Below are 18812 nucleotides of genomic sequence, written 5' to 3'. Positions count from 1 at the left end.
AAAGAAATTTTAAATTTTGGGACAGGCTGGACCTGACCTGTCATTTCATAGCCCAGGAAGGCTTGCTCTTCTTGCTTCAGTATCAAGTAGCTGGGAGGATAGGCTTGGGGCACCAGTCCAGACTATTCATTTATTTTGTTTTGTTGTTTTGTTTGAGATAAAGTGTCCTGAGCAAAGGCTGGCCTTGAACTTGCCTCACAACTAAGCCTGGCTTTTCACCTTGTAAGTGCTGGGAACACAGGCATATACCACATATTTGTAGGCATTATTTATTTGCTTGTGTGAGGCAGGGCCTTCTGTAGCTCAACTGGCCTCAAACTTACCTTTTATCTGAGGTTGAGCTTCTGGCCCTTCTTGCCTCGGCCTCCCAAATGCTGGACTTGCAGGCATGCACCAACAGGTGTGGCTTATTTTGTGCTGGGGATCAAGCCCTGGGCTTCTTGCTTGCTAGGTGTGAACTCTACCGACTGAGCAACATCTGTGATTCATGTTTGTTTCTTTATAAGCAGTCGGCCCTGAGTCAGAGGGACAGGTGACATCAGGTTGAGAAAGTCATGGGAAAGGGGTTTCACACAGGCTAAAAGGGGTGGAGAGACATTGCTCACAATAACTTCCTGTGTCTAGGGCATAAAAGTAAGGGCTAGCCTAGACAGGGTGTTATTTGCCACTTCTCCAGGGCCTCTGTGAGACAGAAACCTGTGTTTCATGCTTGGTGGAAACTTGAGGAGGAGCCTCAGAAGATGGCCTCAGACACCCTGCTCTCCCCAGGGCCCAGGGCGCTTATGCAGCAGGGAAGCAGAACAGCAAAAGGTTAGGGTGCGGTGAGCCGACTGGCAAGCACCAGGCAGAGGAAACAGAAGTGGAGAATGAGCGAGGGGCTGAAGAACACAGTGAGGGGCAGGTGGAGCCAGGAAAGGAGGTGGTGACTCCCCTGCCCTCCACAAGGCCTTCCCCCGACAACTGCCACAGAGTGGCATGCCTGAGGGAGCTGTGTGTGCAGTTCCACTCGAGGACCAAAAAGGAGACGAGATGTGGGTGCGTGCCGGAAGGGGCCAAAAAAGCAAATAGATCAGAATCACTCCGAATTAAACAGCGATTTCATTACTATTCGAACCGGATGTATAGTGGAAGACTGCCTTGAATCGCTCATTCCCCTTCTACTTCCTAAGTGTTGAGATGGCAGGCACAGGTCGTCACACCTGGTTTCTTCGGTGCTGGGGAGCTAACCCAGGCTTTGTGTGTGCTAGGTAGGTAGGCACACGGCCTAGTGAGCTACATTCCCAACCCCTGGACAGTGATCTTAAGTTGTCCTATGTCTGCAGCATTGTTTTATCCTTGAAACAAACCTGTAAGACCCATAGTTTGATTCCTTCCAGTAAATGAGAGAACATTTTATCTGAAACCCAAAGTTACATAAAACCAAGGAGTAGCTAATGGGGAAGGGGGGAATTCAGGGGAAGTGGTCGCTGCTGGGGATCAAACTCAGAATCTTGGGTGTGCTAGGTGAGTACACTATCACCTGGCTACACCCCCAGCTGCCCAGCACTGGTGATATATCGCTATCTCTTCAGGGGAAGCAGGACTGGCCTTCCCACATGCTACCAGACATCCATTGACTGTGTGGAGAAGTTCCTCATGCTGGAGCCTGTGCAGTTCCTGTTCACTTGGAACTCACGGGCCACTGTGGAAAATGCACGTTTCACTGGTTACCAAGGGATGCTGAAAACTACATGATCAGATGGATGGGGAAATGTGTGTGATGGGACTCCTTTTTGGGTTTTTAAATGTGATGCCGAAGCCTGAACCCAAGGCCTTGAACATGTTAGCCAAGCCCTCTTACCACTGAGCTATACCTCCACCCCCCCCCCCACAGGGCTTTTCTTCCTGTAACAGCCCTGGCTATCCTGAAGCTTTTTGTAGACCCAGCTGGCCTAGAAATCACTGAGATTCATCTGTTTCTGCCTTCTGAATGCTGGGTGCCCTAGTTACCACACCCTCCTTTTTTTTTTTGGAGTCAGGGTCTCACTAAGTAGCCTTGGCTTGCTATGTAGACCAGACTGGTTTTGGACTCATAGAGATCTGTCTGCCTTTGCCTCTTGAGTGTTGGGGTCAAAGACATATGACACCAAGCCCAATATACATGTCCAGTTCTTTGTTTTTGAGGTCTCACTAGATTTCCAAGACTGGCCTGGAATTTACTGTGCAGCCCAGGCTATCCTAAAGCTCACTAAGGGCTAAAATTATGCTTACATTATCATGTCTGGCATTTATTTATTTATTTATTTATTTGGTACTGGGGATTGAACCAAGGGCCTTATGTTGCCCTTGTTTTGTTTTTTGTTTTTTAAGATTTTTTTAAAAATATTTATTTATTATGTGTACAATATTCTGTCTGTGTGTATATCTACAGGCCAGAAGAGGGCACCAGACCTCATTACAGATGGTTGTGAGCCATCATTTGGTTGCCAGGACCTTTGGAAGAGCAGGCAATGCTCTTAACCACTGAGCCATCTCCAGCCCCGTTTTTTAAGATTTTTTAATTATGTATAGTGTTCTGCCTGCAGGTATTCCTGCAGCCCAGAAGAGGGAACCAGATCTAATTATGGGTAGTTGTGAGCCACCATATGGTTGCTGGGAATTGAACTCAGGACCTCTGAAGAGTAGCCAGTGCTCTTAACTCCTGAGCCATCTCTCCAGTCCCAGCCCTTGGTTTTGTTTTGTGTGTGTGTGTGTGTGTGTGTGTGTGTGTGTGTGTGTGTTTTGTTTTTTGTTTTAAACTTTTTTACAACTTCAATCTCTCCCTCCCTCGGCTTTAAGAGCTGGATTCGCTTGGAATTCAATCGGACTGCATACTTCATGGAACGTCTTTTATCATAACTACTTTTTAAAAAGAACTAAACAACAGGTGAAATTAGTATTAACCATAAATTAGCCCCATATAACCAATATCCTGATTACATTTAAATACAGCACCAATATCAATGGGAAAGCTATCTAATCCGCCCCCCCCCACCCCTTACGTCTTCACTTCGGGAGTGCCCCTGACAATTTAAAAGCTTCTTAGCCAAGTGTGGCCAGGGCTACTGTATTAGGTAAGGCTGTGGGGACGCATGAGAAATTAGAAGTCTCTGGGTGTCACTCCAAGGGACGTCGAAAGGCCAAGACACTGGTAGTCATCAGCTCCCCAGGGCGCCCTCAGGGCTCCTTTACGACCCAGCCAGCCCCGTGCTTGGAGCGCCCCCAGGCCTCCGGCAGGGGCGGGGTTCCAGGGCCGGGTCCCGCCTCCCGCCCGCTGGGCCACCTCCTCCGCCACCGCCGCACCGCCACCCGGAGCCGGGCCGCGAGCCGGGCCGGGCCGCCATCATGCTGAGCCGGCTCGGGGCACTGCTGCAGGAGGCCGTGGGGGCGGTGAGCCCGGGCCCGGGGTGGGCCGGAGGGGAGGGCGAGGGCCGGGTGGGTGCGGGCCCCTTGGGCAGGGCCCCTCCCCGGGCCCGACGCTGCTTCCGGGGCCTCTGTCTCCGGGTCGTGTCCCTAGTCCCCGCCGCCCAGGAGCGCCTAGCTCCGGGATTCTCTCCAGGCTGACTGCCGAGTTCCCTCGGTCTTGCGCCCCCACTCCTGATCCTGAGCCACGCACGCTCCCCTGGTTCTGAGTCCGGATCCCTTGATCCTGCCTCCGCACTGCTTCCTGTTATGCTCCCTGCGCCCCACTCCCCTGATCCTGCGCGCCGCAGTGCTTCTGGTTACGTTTCCTGCGCCTGAGAGCTTCTGCTAGCCTTCTAACTCTTCTCTCCCCAAATGCTCCCTTGTTACCAGCGCATTCCTCCCGGATCTGCCCCTCGCCTCCTCCTTAGCCCCTGGCAGCCTTCCTTCCTTCCTCATTCCTGTCTCTTCCATTCCTCTTCACCTAGGACTAAAACAGCCTTCCCCTTCCCCTCTAAGGTGCTGGAGAACTCCAGAGACCAGGAGTTCTTGCACCGAGTTCCCTTTCTCAGCCAGGGCACAGGAGTGACTAAGTCCCCGGAAGGTGATAGAGAGCCTTGCAAGGGTGGGTGGTCTCGGGATCCCGGAAACAGTCCTCTGCGGCGGGTCACCGGTCTGAACGGGAACTGACCTTGAGTTAGGGAGGGCCAGCCTGCCAGAGGGGCTTTCAGGGAAGAGTGTTTTGTTTTTGTTTTACGACCCTCCGCTTGGGTTTTTTCGTGGAGCGCGGGTCCTTCGCTACCTGCTGCGTGCGGATCACTTCACGCGGCAGCTTTGCAAGAAGCTATTTGGGAAGTTATTATTATTTCTCTTTGTATAAGAACACCTACTAATTGATATGTTTAGTCTATCAAATTGTCTCTGGAGAAACAATTTTGAGTTTGACTCCCCTTCTTTCCTCTCACCCTCTTCCTAGTCGGAACATTTATTACTATTTTTGTAATTACTTTATTTGTTTGAGACAGGGTTTCTCTGTATAGCCCTGGTACTGCTCTGTAGACCGGACTGGCCTCGAACTCACAGAGATCCGCCTACCTCTGCTTCCCAAGTGCTCTGATTACAGGCGTGTGCCACCACCGCCCAGCTATTACTATTACTGTTAAAAACTGCCTCAGCCTTAGAAAAACTGGTAGAGGAGACAGAGACACTTCTGTAATCTGCCTTTTCCCAGCACCCCTGTCCTGCTCTGCCCTGAGACCAGGGACTAAGGTACCCTAAGAGGGAGAGTTTCCAAAATGAACCTTTCTTCTCCTTCATGTTCCAAATAAAAACAACTGTCGTTGTTCATGCTACTGGACTCGGGTCCATTACAAAGAGGGTTTGAAGGGTGGGCAGGCCTAAACTTCCTTGGTCCTCACACTGTGAAGGCAGAAGGCTCAGGCACCAGGATCTGAAGATGCAGAGTGGAGGGACATACTTTTAGGCAGGTGACCTGCACTGTGGAACACACAGACCATGTCCTGGAAGTGTGGTTTATGACACCCAAGAGTCCCTCTTTTTAGCTCCACCCATTGTTTGTCTTCCTTCAGATGGGACTAGGTCATTATGACCCATTCAAAGTACTAATTTCTGCTCCCTCTTGACAAAAGAGAATAGAAATCCCCGTGCCTCTCTCTAAAAATACTGCTATCTTTTAGAGGAAATTGCCCTGCAGTTTCTTTGGTCTGGTATCTGGTAGTAGACTCAGGTAGCGATTTCAGCCCCGTTCTGTCCACCAGGTTTTGATGGCTGTCCTGCCTTTTTTTCATGAAGTTTGCCACAAGGATTGTGGAGCTCATAGATGAAATCTGAGGGTAGATGAGACCCTATCACAGGAACTTTGAGGTTATTATAGTGCTAGCCAAGGCTCCAAGGACTATTCAGTGTAAGAAAGTATGGCAGGAGGGTCTTCGGGAGCTTCCTAAGAGTTGGTAAAAAGCCCTTCTGGGGTTGCCGGGTAAAAACCACAGCCCTGGCCCTTGGGAAGTGCATAGTCTATCAGACCCTGAATCACAGTGTTCTATGGCTGTGAGCCAGGTCACTCCTTGTGGACGTGGTATCTTGTTGTTACGTTTCTTTAGTATGTGTGTGTTTGGGGGGGTATGTCACAAGCATGCATGTGGAGGTCAAAGGTCCTGGGATTCAGACTCAGCATCAAGGTCTTTAGCATGAGCCATCTTACTGTCTGGGGTAGGACATCTTGAAGGACTGAGTCGTGCCTTGCTGGAAGAGTCACTGACCCTGCGTGATTCTTTATTCTAGTATTCTAGTATTTTTTTCCTGGAACTCGCTTTGTAGACCAGGCTGGCCTTGAACTCACTGAGATCCTGCCTGCCTCCTGAGTGAGTGCCATCACACCCAGCAACTACTTTGAAAAAAGAGTCTGCTGCCTGCATGGCAGGTGGGGCTTGCTTCGAAGTCTCTGTCTGATTCTGTCATGTGTGTTATTTTGCCCCCACCTCCCAGTTGCCCTGGCCAGCCAACGTCTTCCATCTTCCTGCCCTTGTCTCTTCTTTTGCCTGACACTGCCAGATAGATCTTCCCACCACATTCCTCTCAAAGTGGCACTGACCTTGCTGACTTGGACAGGCTTCTTGAATTGGCCTTAGACTCACATGCTTCTGTATGCCCTTTGCCCTGATACACTCTGCCTTTTTTTTTTCCTGCTGGGAACATCTTCCTTGCCCTGCTAAAATTTGATCCAGTTGGAGTTTTTATTCTTTGACCGGATCTTGAAAAGAACCTGTTAAGATTTATGATTTTTTTTCCTGGTGGTGGCAGCAGCAGCGGTACACACCTTTAATTCCAGCACTCAGGAGGCAGAGGCAGGCCTCTGTGAGTCTGAGGTCAGCCTGGTCTACAGAGCACGTGTCCATACAGCCAACACTACACAGAGAAACCCTGTCCTGAAACTGTCCCCAGAAACAGGTCTATTATTTTTACTTTGTATATGTGTGTGTCTATATCACATGTGTGTGGGTTCCTATGGAAGCCAGAAGAGGGTGTTGGATCCCCTGGTGCTGGGGTTGGAGTTGTGAAGCATCTAACGTGGGTGCTGGGAACCAAACTCAAGTTCTCTTGAACAGCCGCAAATGCTCTTCGCTGAGCCATCTCTAGCCCTTAGAGGTGACACCTTTTCAGAAGTCCCTTTCCACTCCAGCTGCTTCTTTACAGATGAGTGTTTGGCGACTTCATATTCTTTTCTCGGTGGCGGCATGTTGACTGGGGGCTCAGTTATCATTAGATGGCTTGTGGCCTGTAGCGTGGCATCTCGCACCAGGCAGGCTCTCACAAGTTGTGTACCAGATGCATGGTTCTAGAGGATGCCCTGCTTTGGAGATGCCTAGTCCTTCGCTGACCTCACTGTGGAGTTGCAGGTCCTAGACAAATGTAAAGGAATGATGGACCCAGGACATTGTGACCTGAGCAGAATGACCTAGAGGAAATAAACACCCATGGTAGGGACTGGAGATACATTCTATCTTGTTAACAATTTTTTCCTTTTTTTGAAAAAATTTTTTTTTCTGAATTTCTTTTCTTTTTCTTTCATATATATTTTATTTATTTATTTATTTATTTATTTATTTATTTATTTATTTATTTATAGTCAAGATAGGGTTTTCCAGTAGCTATGGAGCCAGTCCTAGAACTCACTTTGTAGACCAGGCTGGCCTCAAACTCACAGAGATCCACCAGTTTCTGTCTCCTGAGTGCTGGAATTAAAGGCGTGCACCACCACCACCACCTGGCTTTTTTTCCCCAATTTTATATAAATACTGTATTTAGATCATTTCTACCCCTTACTCTCCCCCCATCAACTACTCCTATGTCCCCACTTCCTCTTACAATCATGACTTCTTCTTTAGTTATTATTGTTACACACACAAACACACACACACACACACACACACAGCAGCCATTAGCTGTTGCTCTTCATGTAGGGGTGGGGCCTTTTGAACTTTCCCCATCCCTGTTGGCATGCCAACTGATGTCATTGTTCAAGTCTTGATTAGGTGACCATATTGTTGAGATTTCATGGGCGCAACTTCTCTGTCATGTAAAAGACACTATCTTGCATCAGACAGGATGTCTGGTCCTCTGGTTCTTACAATCTTTCCACTCCCTCGTCTTCAGTGTTCCCTGAGCCTTAGGTGTAGGGTCATGTTGTGGATGTGTCCATCAGGACTGGGAAACCCACTGTCGCCTGTTCTCTGCCTGTATGAACATTCACTGTACAAGGAAAGAGGATGTGTTTTCAGGGCCGTTGGTCACTCTCAGTTCAAGGCCAGTTTCAGCTAGAGCTCCTGGAGGGAGAGGATGCTTTTGGGAAGGGAGAGGCGAGGACTTACAGAGAGCAGGGTCCAAGCCTCCAGGTTGATGGGAGGAGGTAGGCAGGAGTTGGGGTTGCAGACTGTGGCCTGGGAAAAAAGATGGAAGCACTCTCTGAGTAAGGCATTTCCTTTATCGAAGTGTTAACCCTGTTACTAAATAGAGCCTGCCATGGCCTTGAACACAGCTTTCCTAGACTCCAGCAGAGCCCGGAAGCATTTCCCCTGTGTATCATTCTTATCGTCTCCTCGGGTGCCACTGTATTGTTGGCAGTCTCTCTGTTGTAGCTTCTGTGGCTTTTGGGTTGTACAGAAATCCTGTATCTATTCCTCCTTCAGCATGCTTACTTCTTGGGGACAGAGCCTGGGGGATGGGGACATGTGGGAGAGAGAGTCCCCTGGGGAGACTACGATGTTGTGTCCTGGAGAGATGAGTCGCTCTTCCCTTTGGAAAACTGGGAACCTAGAAGTCACCCCACTGGGCTCTGAACAGTCACATGGGCCTCTGTTCCCTTGAGTGCTGGTGCCAGCGGGTTCATGGTTGGCACTCCCACGGAGACCGTGTCTCCTCTCTCTGCAGCGGGAGCCCAGCATTGACCTGCTGCAGGCCTTTGTGGAGCACTGGAAGGGCATCACACACTACTATATCGAGAGCACAGGTAAGCCTGCTGCTCCCCAGACTGGGACCCAAAGAGGGAGCTGGGGAGAGGGGGCAGAGAGTGACCACAGGTGTCTTGGGAAGGTGATGTCAGGTGCTGGACCACAGGACATCTCTGGGCTGAGCCAAGGAGACAGACGGGTCAAGACCAAGAGCCCCAGCCATCACCCGTCTTCATGGTTAAATTGTTGGTCTCACTCTGACTTTTGGGAGTGGAGTTGCCTGAGTAATGAGTAGGGACAAGAAGGTTGGGAACCTAACTTATCCAACTGCTTGAATAAAGGTGGCTCCACTTGCTGTAGTTTAGCTGGGCACAGTCCCCAGGCTTTCAGTCCCAAGTGCTTGTCACTAGGACTGTTGACTAAAGGACCTGCATGTAGTTTAGTTGATAAAATGGTTGCCTGGCATTTACAGAGACCGTGTTCAGTCCTCAGTGCATAAACCAGGTGGTGGTACATGCCTGTAGTCAAGTGCTTAGGAGATGGAGAGCAAGAGGATCAGAAGTTCAAGGTCACCCTGGGATACTTGAGACTTTGTCTTAGAGAGAGGTTCAGTGGGGGAGAGGAGAAAGATGTCCAATAAATTATTTTTTGCCTTGGCCACCCTCAGAAGTACAGTAGGGAAGTTAAGGTATGGAAGATGCCTGGGTCCCTTTTCTCCTAGCTGACATCTCTTTTTTCCATGTATGCTTACATGCCAGAAGAGGGCACCAGATCTCATTATAGATGGCTGTGAGCCACCATGTGGTTGCTGGGAATTGAACTCAGGACCTCTGGAAGAGCAGTCAGTGCTCTTTTTTTGCTTTTTCGAGACAGGGTTTCTCTGTGGCTTTGGAGCCTGTCCTGGAACTAGCTCTGTAGACCAGGCTGGTCTCGAACTCACAGAGATCCACCTGGCTCTGCCTCCCGAGTGCTGGGATTAAAGGCGTGCGCCACCATCGCCTGGCTGCAGTCAGTGCTCTTAACCTCTGAGCCATCTCTCCAGCCCTCCTAGCTGACATCTCAAAGGGCCAAAGCTTTCATGCATTAACCCACTGCAATGATTTGGTGAGGCTCAGAATCTGATTGGCTGCTTTGTCAATAAGCCTGGTTGCCAGGTAACAAAGTCCTGTATCCAAAGCTTTCCATCTTCCTGAGTTCAGACTATGTCTAGGCCTAAGACTTTCCTAGAGGCTTTCTTTCCAGCTTGAGCTAGCATAGGAATTAAAATGGCCTTTGAGCACTTTGGGAGAGACTAGGAGGACTCTGTTAGAGCAGGGTCCTTCAGTCTTGGCGCAGTGGCTCCTGAGACTGGACTGTGTTGAAGGGGAATGACTGCTGTCTGTTGAGCCCGTCCCCACAAGGTCCTGCTACTACCTCTCTCTCAACTGTGACAGCCGTGAATGTCTCTAGACACTGACAGATGTTTCAGGGTCAGGAAAGAATCTCTTCCCAGTTGGGAGCCACTCTTTTAGACTAAATCATATGTTATATGTCTCTCTCTATATTGGAGATTGGTTGAACCCAGGACAGTCCTCCCCACCCCTGGGCCCCACTAAGCTACATCCCTCAGCCTTTTTAGTTTGAAACGAGAGCTCCCTAAGTTGTCTAGGCTGGCCTTGAACTACTCTGTAGCCCAGACAAGGCTTGAATTTTCACTACTCATGCCTCACCAGCCTCATGAGAAGCTGGGATTACTAACCCATGTCACCAAACCCAGCCTCAAGCTGTCTAAGAATCTTCCAAGTTCCCTGGGTCTTTCTGTGCATTTGGCCTTTTATTTCCAGCGCTGTCTCTAGACCAGGGTTACAGGGAGGGGGTGAGGCAAGCTCCTCGCTTATGCCTTAAAGGAAAGCTAGGGGGTGCTCCAGGGCCAGTTGGAAACCTCTCTCTATGGAAGTACTACACATTCCTGACAGGTTGTCTGTGCTTGCCTCTGACTGCCCTGCATGGAAACAGAACAAGAGCAGGCCTTAGGAGATGCTAGCAAGGAAGCCACTAAAATACAGCCTGGACAGTCTCAGGACAGACTCCATAGCGGCTCACTTAAGCCTGGAATGGATAGACAGCTCTCAAAACATCTCCTGTTGACCCATGTCCTCCTCTGGGCCCATGAGGGGTCCCTGTTCTCACTTTGTAGGGAGTGTTGCTACACACTGGGGCAAGCACACACTCAGCCAGCAGGCTGTATCCTGGGCTTTGTCGCCTACCACTTTTGTCTTTTTTTAAATGTACAAGTATCAGCTGTAAACTTTCATTTTTCTGGTGGCCCTCAGCCCACCTCAGGTGTGACTTCCTCTGGGCTTGACATGAGAGGGTCTAGTGCTCTTCATGTTACCTACCCTTGTGTCTTGAATCTCGATTAGATGAAAACACCCCAGCCAAGAAAACAGATATTCCCTGGCGACTGAAGCAGATGCTGGACATCCTGGTGTATGAAGAGAGGCAGCAGGTATCCTCTGGTGAGGCCGGACCCTGTCTGGAATACTTGCTACAGCACAAGATCCTGGAGACCCTGTGCACTCTGGGCAAAGCAGAGGTGGGCATGCTCCTGGGGCATCTGGAAATTTCTACCCCAGGCAAACCCTTATTCCCTGATTTTCTATTTGTGCTTCTCTACCTTGATGGGACAATTACTGTGACTGTGTTACTTGGAGTAGCCCACCCTGTCACTCAGCAGTGAGGAACCTGCTGCTTTCTGGACTGTATTCTAGGTGCTGGGTGCTGGGAATTGAGGGACGGGATAGTCACATACAGTGAGCCCTTGTTATTCCAGAGGTTGGTCCCCGGATCCTGCTACCCCTCCTCTCAGATCCCAAATCTGTGACTGTTCAAGTCCTTTATATAAAATGGGATCTGAGGACCAGCAAAATGGCCCAGTGGGTAAAGGCAGTTGCTGCCAAGCCTAACGACTTGAATTCAGTTGTTGGGATCCACATGGTAGGAGAGAGCTGCCAGTTGTCCTTTGACCTCCACGTGTGCAGTGTGGCACACGTGTGTGAGTGCACACACATAAGTAAGTGAATAAATAAAATAAAATTTTAAATAGGGTTCAGAAAGAAAGAGAGAGGGACAGAGATGATGGATAGGTTGGTAGAAAATAGGTAGAGTCCCAGAACCAATCTCATATGGATACCTAGGGGTGGGTGTAGATAACTTACATAAGCTCTGTGCCTTTAAATCATCGCTAGATTGCTCATAATTATTAAATCTAAGTACTATGAAACTCCTGATGCTACATTAATTAGGTAATAAGAAAAAGGTCTGTACATGTTTTGAATATTTTTAATGTGAGGTTGATTGAACCCATACATACAAAACCAGTAGCTATGGATGCAGGACCAGCTGTACTGTGTTCAGGAACGGCCCCGTCATGAAAAGCACGAATTCTGGAAAGGGGGTTGGTGGGGCAAGGGAAGAGCTGCTTTACGCACTGTGCAGAAGAGGCCTCCCCGAGAAGAAGACCTCTGAGCCATGGCCTGACCTCTGACAGGACGCTCTGTCTCAGTACCCCCCAGGCATGCGACAGCAAGTGTTCCAGTTCTTTAGCAAAGTCCTGACCCAGGTGCAGCACCCGCTGCTGCACTATCTGAGCGTGCACAGGCCTGTGCAGGTGAGGACCAAGAAGACATGGGGTGTCTGGGCCTAGGGCCTCTGTTTCCCAGCACCCCACTCTTCCGGGTTTCTGCGCTGTTCCTCTTTCAGAAACTTCTCCGACTTGGTGGGGCAGTCCCTGGATCCCTCACAGAAAAGGAAGAAGTTCAGTTCACCACTGTCCTCTGCTCTAAGATCCAGCAGGATCCAGAGCTGCTGGCATATATTCTAGAAGTAAGTGTTTGTGCGGGGACCAGGGTATGGTGCATAGGTGAGCCCTCTTGACCCTGCTGAGGAGGCAGAAGAGGGCGGAGCCCATAAGCATTCAAGGATGAGGCCCTTTTTTTTTTTTTTTTTTACCCACTTTGCATTTTTTTTTGTTGTTGTTGTTGGATTTTGAACTTTTTGTGGGGGGAGGGAGTCTCATATAGCCCAGGCTGGCTTCAGATTCACAGCGTAGTCAAGGATGACCTTGAACTTCTGATTCCCCCATCTCACTATATTGTTATAGGCATGTACCAGTTTATAGGGTGGTGAGGATAGAACCTAGGCCTCTACGTGTTCTAAGCAAGTACCATGCTCCAGCTCTTAACTTTCTTTTTTTTTAAATATATATTTATTTATTATGTATGCAATATTCTGTCTGTGTCTATGCCTGCAAGCCAGAAGAGGGCACCAGACCCCATTACAGATGGTTGTGAGCCACCATGTGGTTGCTGGGAATTGAACTCAGGACCTTTGGTAGAGCAGGCAATGCTCTTAACCTCTGAGCCATCTCTCCAGCCCCGCTCTTAACGTTTTTACGTGTGCATGTGAAACTCTGTGGAGTCAGTTCTACTTTTACAGGGGCTCTGGGGATTGTACTCAGGTCTCTAAGCCTCTCGTAGCAAATGCCTTTACTCAATGAATTGGCTTTTTTTTTTTTTTGAGACAGGCTCTTTCTCTTTATATCCCAGGTTTGGCCCAATTTTACAATTCTCCTGCCTCAGCCTCCCAAGTTCTGGAATTACAGAAAGTACTACAGTGCCTGGCAAGGCGTAGCAGACTGTGTAGCCCAGGCCGGCCTTGACCCTGGGATCTTCCTCCTTCTGCCTTTCAAGAATACTGACGTGCCCAGTCCGCCCTGCTCTTCTCTGACCCTGCACTCCCAGGGAAGCACTCTGGCCTTGACCTCACCCTCCCCTTTTGCAGGGTAAAAAGATGATAAGCAAGAAGACTTCCAGAGAACCTACAGCTCCATCTAAAGACGTCGCTGGCTACAGGGACAAGGACTGTCCCCATAGTGCTGCTCCCGGCAGGGATCCTGGACCAGATGGCGAGCACTGTGGTGTCCCGGCCTTGAGTAACCACCTGCCTGCAGAGACCGAGGGGCCAGAAAATGGGCCTGGGGAGAGCAATCTCATCACCTCCCTGCTCGGGCTGTGCAAGAGCAAGGTCTGGCCACAGAGATGGCAGGGGTAGGGAGGGGTGAAAAGAACTCTTGTCTCAGACATCATCTCCCCATCCCCTAGAAGAGTCGGGTGGCCCTGAAGGCCCGGGAGAATGTATTGCTGCTGGTAAGCGTGGCCTCGCCAGCAGCTGCCACCTACCTGACACAAAGCACCTCCTGTTGTGTGGTGATAGCTGAGCACCTCTGCCAACTGTACCGGTCCATGCCTGCCTTCCTTGACCCAGCAGACATTGCCGCATTAGAGGGCATCAGCTGGAGGTGGGTCCCTGACCTGGGGAGCCGGGGAAATACCTTCAGGAGCTGGTAGTACATAGGATAGGCAGCCTTGGGCTGGAGAGATAGCTCAGCCGTTAAAGGCTAGGCTCACAACCAAAAATATAACAATAGGCAACCTTGCTTGCTATCTTCTCCTGGGCGGGAGAGCTAGTCCCCAGGGCCTCCCAGAAGCCTCACGTCTGCAATCTAAGCATCACAGAGGTTCTAGATAGAGGGGATACCAGCTCCCGGACGTCTTTCAGGAAGGCCTGGAAACTTAGTGCTCGTCCTCCAAGCTCCTGCTTCCCTTTCTCCTAGGTTACCCAGTGCCCCATCTGATGAGGCCTCTTTCCCCGGCAAGGAGGCTCTGGCTGCCTTCCTGGGCTGGTTTGATTACTGCGACCACCTTATCACAGAGGCACACACGGTGAGCAGGGGCAGGTGTGACCAGGGCTCTGTCCTAGCTCCCCTGGGTATCTCGTCTCAGGGATGGAATGGAGCTGATACGGGGTGACTTGGGGCCAGATGCCAGCTTGGCCCTGGTTAGCAAGGCCCCTCTGATATATCTGGGGCTGTAAAAGGACACCATGATTTTTTAGGAATGAATATGAGGGAGTGTGAATGTAGAAGACGTGTTTTTTTGGATCCTAGGTGGTTGCGGATGCCTTGGCGAAGGCTGTGGCCGAGAAGCTGTTTGTAGAGACCCTGCAGCCCCAGCTCCTGCACGTGTAAGTTGTCTGTCCAGTCCCTTGTCCGTGGCTCTGGTCTGTGTCTCTTCCCATAACAAAGGCCAGGGACTACCTGTTATTACATGCACTGGGCTCTAAGCCCCATGGGGTGGAGCACAGCCTCCCGCCCCTAACTCTAGGACCTCATGAGAGATGGGGAGGTAGCTAGAGATATGTCAGGCAACAATGGAAGGAGAACAGGACCATTCACCCACTGACCCTCTGCTCTCCCCCTCTCCCCACAGGTCCGAGCAGACCATCCTGACCTCCACGGCCCTGTTGACAGCCTTGCTGCGACAGCTGCGCTCCCCGACGCTGCTGCAGGAGGCCATGACCTTCCTCTTGGGCACTGAGCAGCAGCCCGCAGCCACAGAGGACAGTCCCCATTCTCTGGGCACACACCTCATCATGCACTGTGACCATCTGTCTGACGAGGTAAGGCAGAAGGGCCTTCATCTCAACTTGCTCCACAACCATCACTGGGCTTCCAGGGGGGTTCCTCCTGCTTTTCTCAGCTGGCCCAGGTAGCTCAGCCTCAGGCCTCAAGTCAAACCAGTGGCAACATGTGATTGACAGCTGTGCTGTCTCTGTCATGGTTTTCTATATATTTTCCAAACTGCTTTTCTATCCATTCAGCTTTTTGGAAACTTGAGCATTCTGAAGTAGTCCTTTTTTTTTTCTAATACAGAAATGGAGGCACAGAGAAGCCCATGGGTCTGCCTGAGAGGGTACTTCAAATGAGGAATGGAACATTTCCTCTAGCCCCTGACCAACAAGGGAGGGGACCCCCTACCTTAGGGTCTATCTGGCATTGGTTCTCAGGCACTGAGAAGCCAGAGGAGCCGGCAGTGGTGGCACGTGCCTAAAGGTGCATCCTGGCACTTGGGAGGCAGAGGGAGGGGGATCTCTGAGGCCAGCCTGGTCTACAGAGCAAGTTCCAAGATATCCAGGGCTATACAGAGAAACTCAGCAGAGAGAGAGAGAGGCCAGCAGGGTGTGACAGGAGGGTCCCCTGCTGCCCTCTCTCACTCTAGATCAGCATCGCCACTTTGCGGCTATTTGAAGAGCTGCTTCAGAAGCCTCACGAGCGAGTCATCCGAAGTCTGGTCCTGCAAAACCTCGAGGGCCGCCTGTATGTGGCCCGGGGCTCTCCGGAGCCTGAGAGCTATGAGGACACCCTGTAAGTGGAACAGAGAGGGAGGCAGGGCGCCACCCAGGACTCAACACACACAGCCATACACGCCCCTCATCCGTCTGGTCGTTGGTACATGCCGGTCTCCCTCTCTGCAGAGATCTGGAGGAAGACCCCTACTTCACCGATGGCTTCCTTGGCTCTGGCCTTCAGCCCTCCACAAAGCCTCCCCCAGCACCTGCCACCAATTCAGATGGCAAAACAGCAGTGACAGAAATCGTCAACAGGTGGGGAGGAGGTTAGGACATTGGAGTCACCTGAATTTTATCCTGTCCTTGGGGTCCGGTGAACAGCAGAGAGTGGGGGAGCTGGGGGAGGCGCCTCCACACCTAGGCCCCTGTCTCTTAGCTTCCTTTGCCTGGTCCCTGAGGAAGCCAAGACATCAGCCTTCTTGGAGGAGAATGGATACGACACGTATGTGCACGATGCCTACGGCCTGGTAAGTGAAGGGCCCGTGGCCCCCTCCTCTCCTGGGCCCTTTGATACCCTGATACGTCCCCAGTCCCACACGGTTTTTATGGAGTTCCTCAACTAGGCCCTTCTGGGCCGACTCCTTCAACTCTTCTTCCCCTCTGCTTCAGTTCCAGGAGTGCAGCTCCCGTGTAGCTCCCTGGGGCTGGCCCCTGGGCCCAGCGCCCCTGGACTCTCATGAACCTGAAAGGCCTTTCTTTGAGGGCCACTTCCTCCAAGTGCTCTTTGATCGCATGACCCGGATTTTGGATCAGGTAGCCTAAAGACTGTGCCTAGGAGAGCTTCAAGCTGAGCCTTGAGTCTTTCAGGAGAGGTGGGGTCGGTGACTAGGGTGGACCCCTGTTTGGTTCCTCGGCTCCACAGGCCTTTACCTTTCCCCAGGCGGGAAGCCCTGTCTCGCCTGTTCCCCACACGCCCTAACATGCTCTGGCCCTCAGCCCCAGGGAATCCATGACATACACACATCACGTGAGCCTCCCACCCCCGCACACATTCACACCAGCCAGGCGCCTTGCTTGGGGAGTGCAAAAATGCTCGCCACCCGTTGCCAACACTGGTGTTGTCCATCTTGTTCCCTACAGCCATACAGCCTGAACCTACAAGTGACCTCAGTCCTGTCCCGGCTTGCCCTGTTCCCCCACCCCCATATCCATGAGTATCTCCTGGATCCCTACATCAGCCTGGCCCCTGGCTGCAGGAGTCTGTTCTCTGTGCTTGTTAGGGTAAGGATTGGGGTGCGACGGGAGGGACAGAGCAGGGCTAGGGGTGGGAATATGGAGAAGTAGGCACCTGTACCCGTGCCAGGAAAAGCACAGGCTTCCCAATCCCTCTCTCAGCTCCTGTGGAATGGTAGAGCCAGGGGAAGCTGTGGGACATGGTAGTTCTCATCTTTGTCCTTTCTGGACTCTAGGTTATCGGGGACTTGATGCAGAGAATTCAGAGAGTACCCCAGTTTCCGGGCAAACTGCTCCTGGTGCGCAAGCAACTGATGGGCCAGATTCCCGGAGAACAGTAAGTGAACAAGGGAAGTGGGTGTCCAGGGTTAGGATGGTAGCATTGAGGAGGCTCCTGGGTCAAGCCTTGTGGACATGGGCTGTCATGCCATGTGCACACCTGCTGACTCCCCGCTATGCCACCCCCCCACCCCACTGTCTCTTCTCAGTCTGGACCATCAGACCCTACTCCAAGGCGTGGTAGTGCTTGAGGAATTCTGCAAGGAGCTGGCCGCCATTGCATTTGTCAAGTTTCCCCCACATGGTCCTTACCTGAACTTCTCTCCTCCCCCGGAAGGGCAAGTCTGAGCCAGGAGCGTGATGGGCGGGGGAAGACTCCTGTCTGTACTTCTGCCCATGGGTGGCTTCCTGCCTGGCCATGCTGCCGCTCTGTCCTCCAGACTGGGGACTTCAGCTGCAGGAGACCTCACCTGTTGACCACGTGAGCTGAGGTTTCAGGGTGGTGTCGCGCTGCAAAAGAGCTGGCTTCTAAGGCAGTGGTATTCTTGGGGCCTTCTTGGAGCATCTGGAGGATGGCCAGCGAGCATCGAGACCCTGCCCTGCATGTGTTGTGCGACTATCCCTGCTATACTGTGACCAGGGCCACAACATGAGACAACTCTAGGGGCAAGGGAAATGAACTGTTGCCTTTGAGGCTTGCTAGACATCCAGTCTGGAGAAACAGGGACCAAGAGCCCTGTCTGTCACATTAGGTATCATGGAAGCTGCTGAAAACTCGGTAGGTTTATTCATGTCTTCCTTGGTGTGAACAACAGTGAAGGAGACAGAGGAGGGGACTGAGGGGAAGCCCCCTCTTCCAGCTCTGCCCTCCTGGAGACTGTTGCAAAATCCCAACTGCCTCATGGCAGATGCCCAAAGCGTGCTCCGCGCCCAGGCGGGGGCAGCTGCTAACGAGAGCCTTGGCGCAGCTGCAGCCAGGGCAGGCGAGGGCCTGGGAGCTAGGTGCCAGGCTCTAGCTCCAGCTGGTTCCTCTCTGGCGCCTTCTGAACCCGTCTTAGCAAGTCCGCAACACTTGGGCAGCGAGGTTATTGACCAGGGGTGGTGAGCCTTGTCCTCCGAATCCTGCCCAGGACCCAGGGATCCCAGTGAAATGCATTCCTGGGGGAGCACAGGCACTCAAGGTACAGATAGGATAGGGCACCCCAACTCCAGACCCCTGATGCCTAGTGAGGAGGGACCGAGACACAAAGCAGATAGCTCTGCCATTGTTCTTCGTGTGTCCTCCATGGCTGGAGCTGCCACCCCGCCCGGCCTGAATCTGTCTCAACCTGCAAGAACACACGGGCGGCGCCAGGCATTACCTCACAACAGGCCTGCAGTTGTTGGCTTCGCTCCTGGGCAAGGAGGAGCAAGCCAGAGCCCCTTTTGCTTCCTTTTCCTGCCCATGCCGCCTCTCGAAGCCGGGCACAGGTTGCCAGGAGGTGACATGAAAGAGGAGGAAACTCAATGACCTCTACCTCTCCCGAATTCCTCCCAGCGGGGGAGGACTTGTCTGCTGCTCGGAAGAACGTCATGCACTCCTGTGTGTACAAGCTGTGTGTGTATGTCAGGATACACGGGTGGTGAAGTGGGTCTGTGCTCTGAGATTCTTACCGTTTAAGGGTCTGGGCAGTAATGCACTTTGGCATTTGCATGGCGTCTTCACAACAGCGCAGCAATAAACAGTGTGATTGTGTGGACACAATG

General features: G+C 51.6%; 1 protein-coding gene across 1 annotated transcript; it reads left to right on the top strand.

Moving 5' to 3' along the window:
• Nucleotides 1–2764: 2764 nt before the first annotated feature.
• On the top strand, nucleotides 2765–18812 carry Fam160b2 (family with sequence similarity 160 member B2). The gene is made up of 17 exons (XM_005355590.3): nucleotides 2765–3408; nucleotides 8368–8446; nucleotides 10790–10962; nucleotides 11932–12036; nucleotides 12129–12251; nucleotides 13209–13451; nucleotides 13529–13725; nucleotides 14041–14149; nucleotides 14374–14450; nucleotides 14696–14885; nucleotides 15485–15630; nucleotides 15741–15869; nucleotides 15991–16081; nucleotides 16224–16367; nucleotides 16695–16835; nucleotides 17024–17124; nucleotides 17276–18812. The coding sequence occupies exons 1-17, from the start codon at nucleotides 3364–3366 to the stop codon at nucleotides 17412–17414; spliced, it is 2232 nt and encodes a 743-aa protein (XP_005355647.1). The 5' UTR covers nucleotides 2765–3363; the 3' UTR covers nucleotides 17415–18812.

This window comes from Microtus ochrogaster, chromosome 17 (assembly GCF_000317375.1).
Source record: "Microtus ochrogaster isolate Prairie Vole_2 chromosome 17, MicOch1.0, whole genome shotgun sequence".
NCBI classification, from domain to species: domain Eukaryota; kingdom Metazoa; phylum Chordata; class Mammalia; order Rodentia; family Cricetidae; genus Microtus; species Microtus ochrogaster.
Note: the sequence above shows the minus strand (reverse complement) of the source record. Positions and strands in the feature narration are given on the sequence as shown.

Coding starts and splice junctions, on each gene's coding strand:
- Fam160b2 (XM_005355590.3), top strand. CDS start 3,364: ATGCTGAGCCGGCTCGGGGCACTGCTGCAGGAGGCCGTGGGGGCG. Junction 12,252..13,208: donor TGCTGGCATATATTCTAGAA/GTAAGTGTTTGT, acceptor CCCCTTTTGCAG/GGTAAAAAGATGATAAGCAA. Junction 16,082..16,223: donor TGCACGATGCCTACGGCCTG/GTAAGTGAAGGG, acceptor CCTCTGCTTCAG/TTCCAGGAGTGCAGCTCCCG.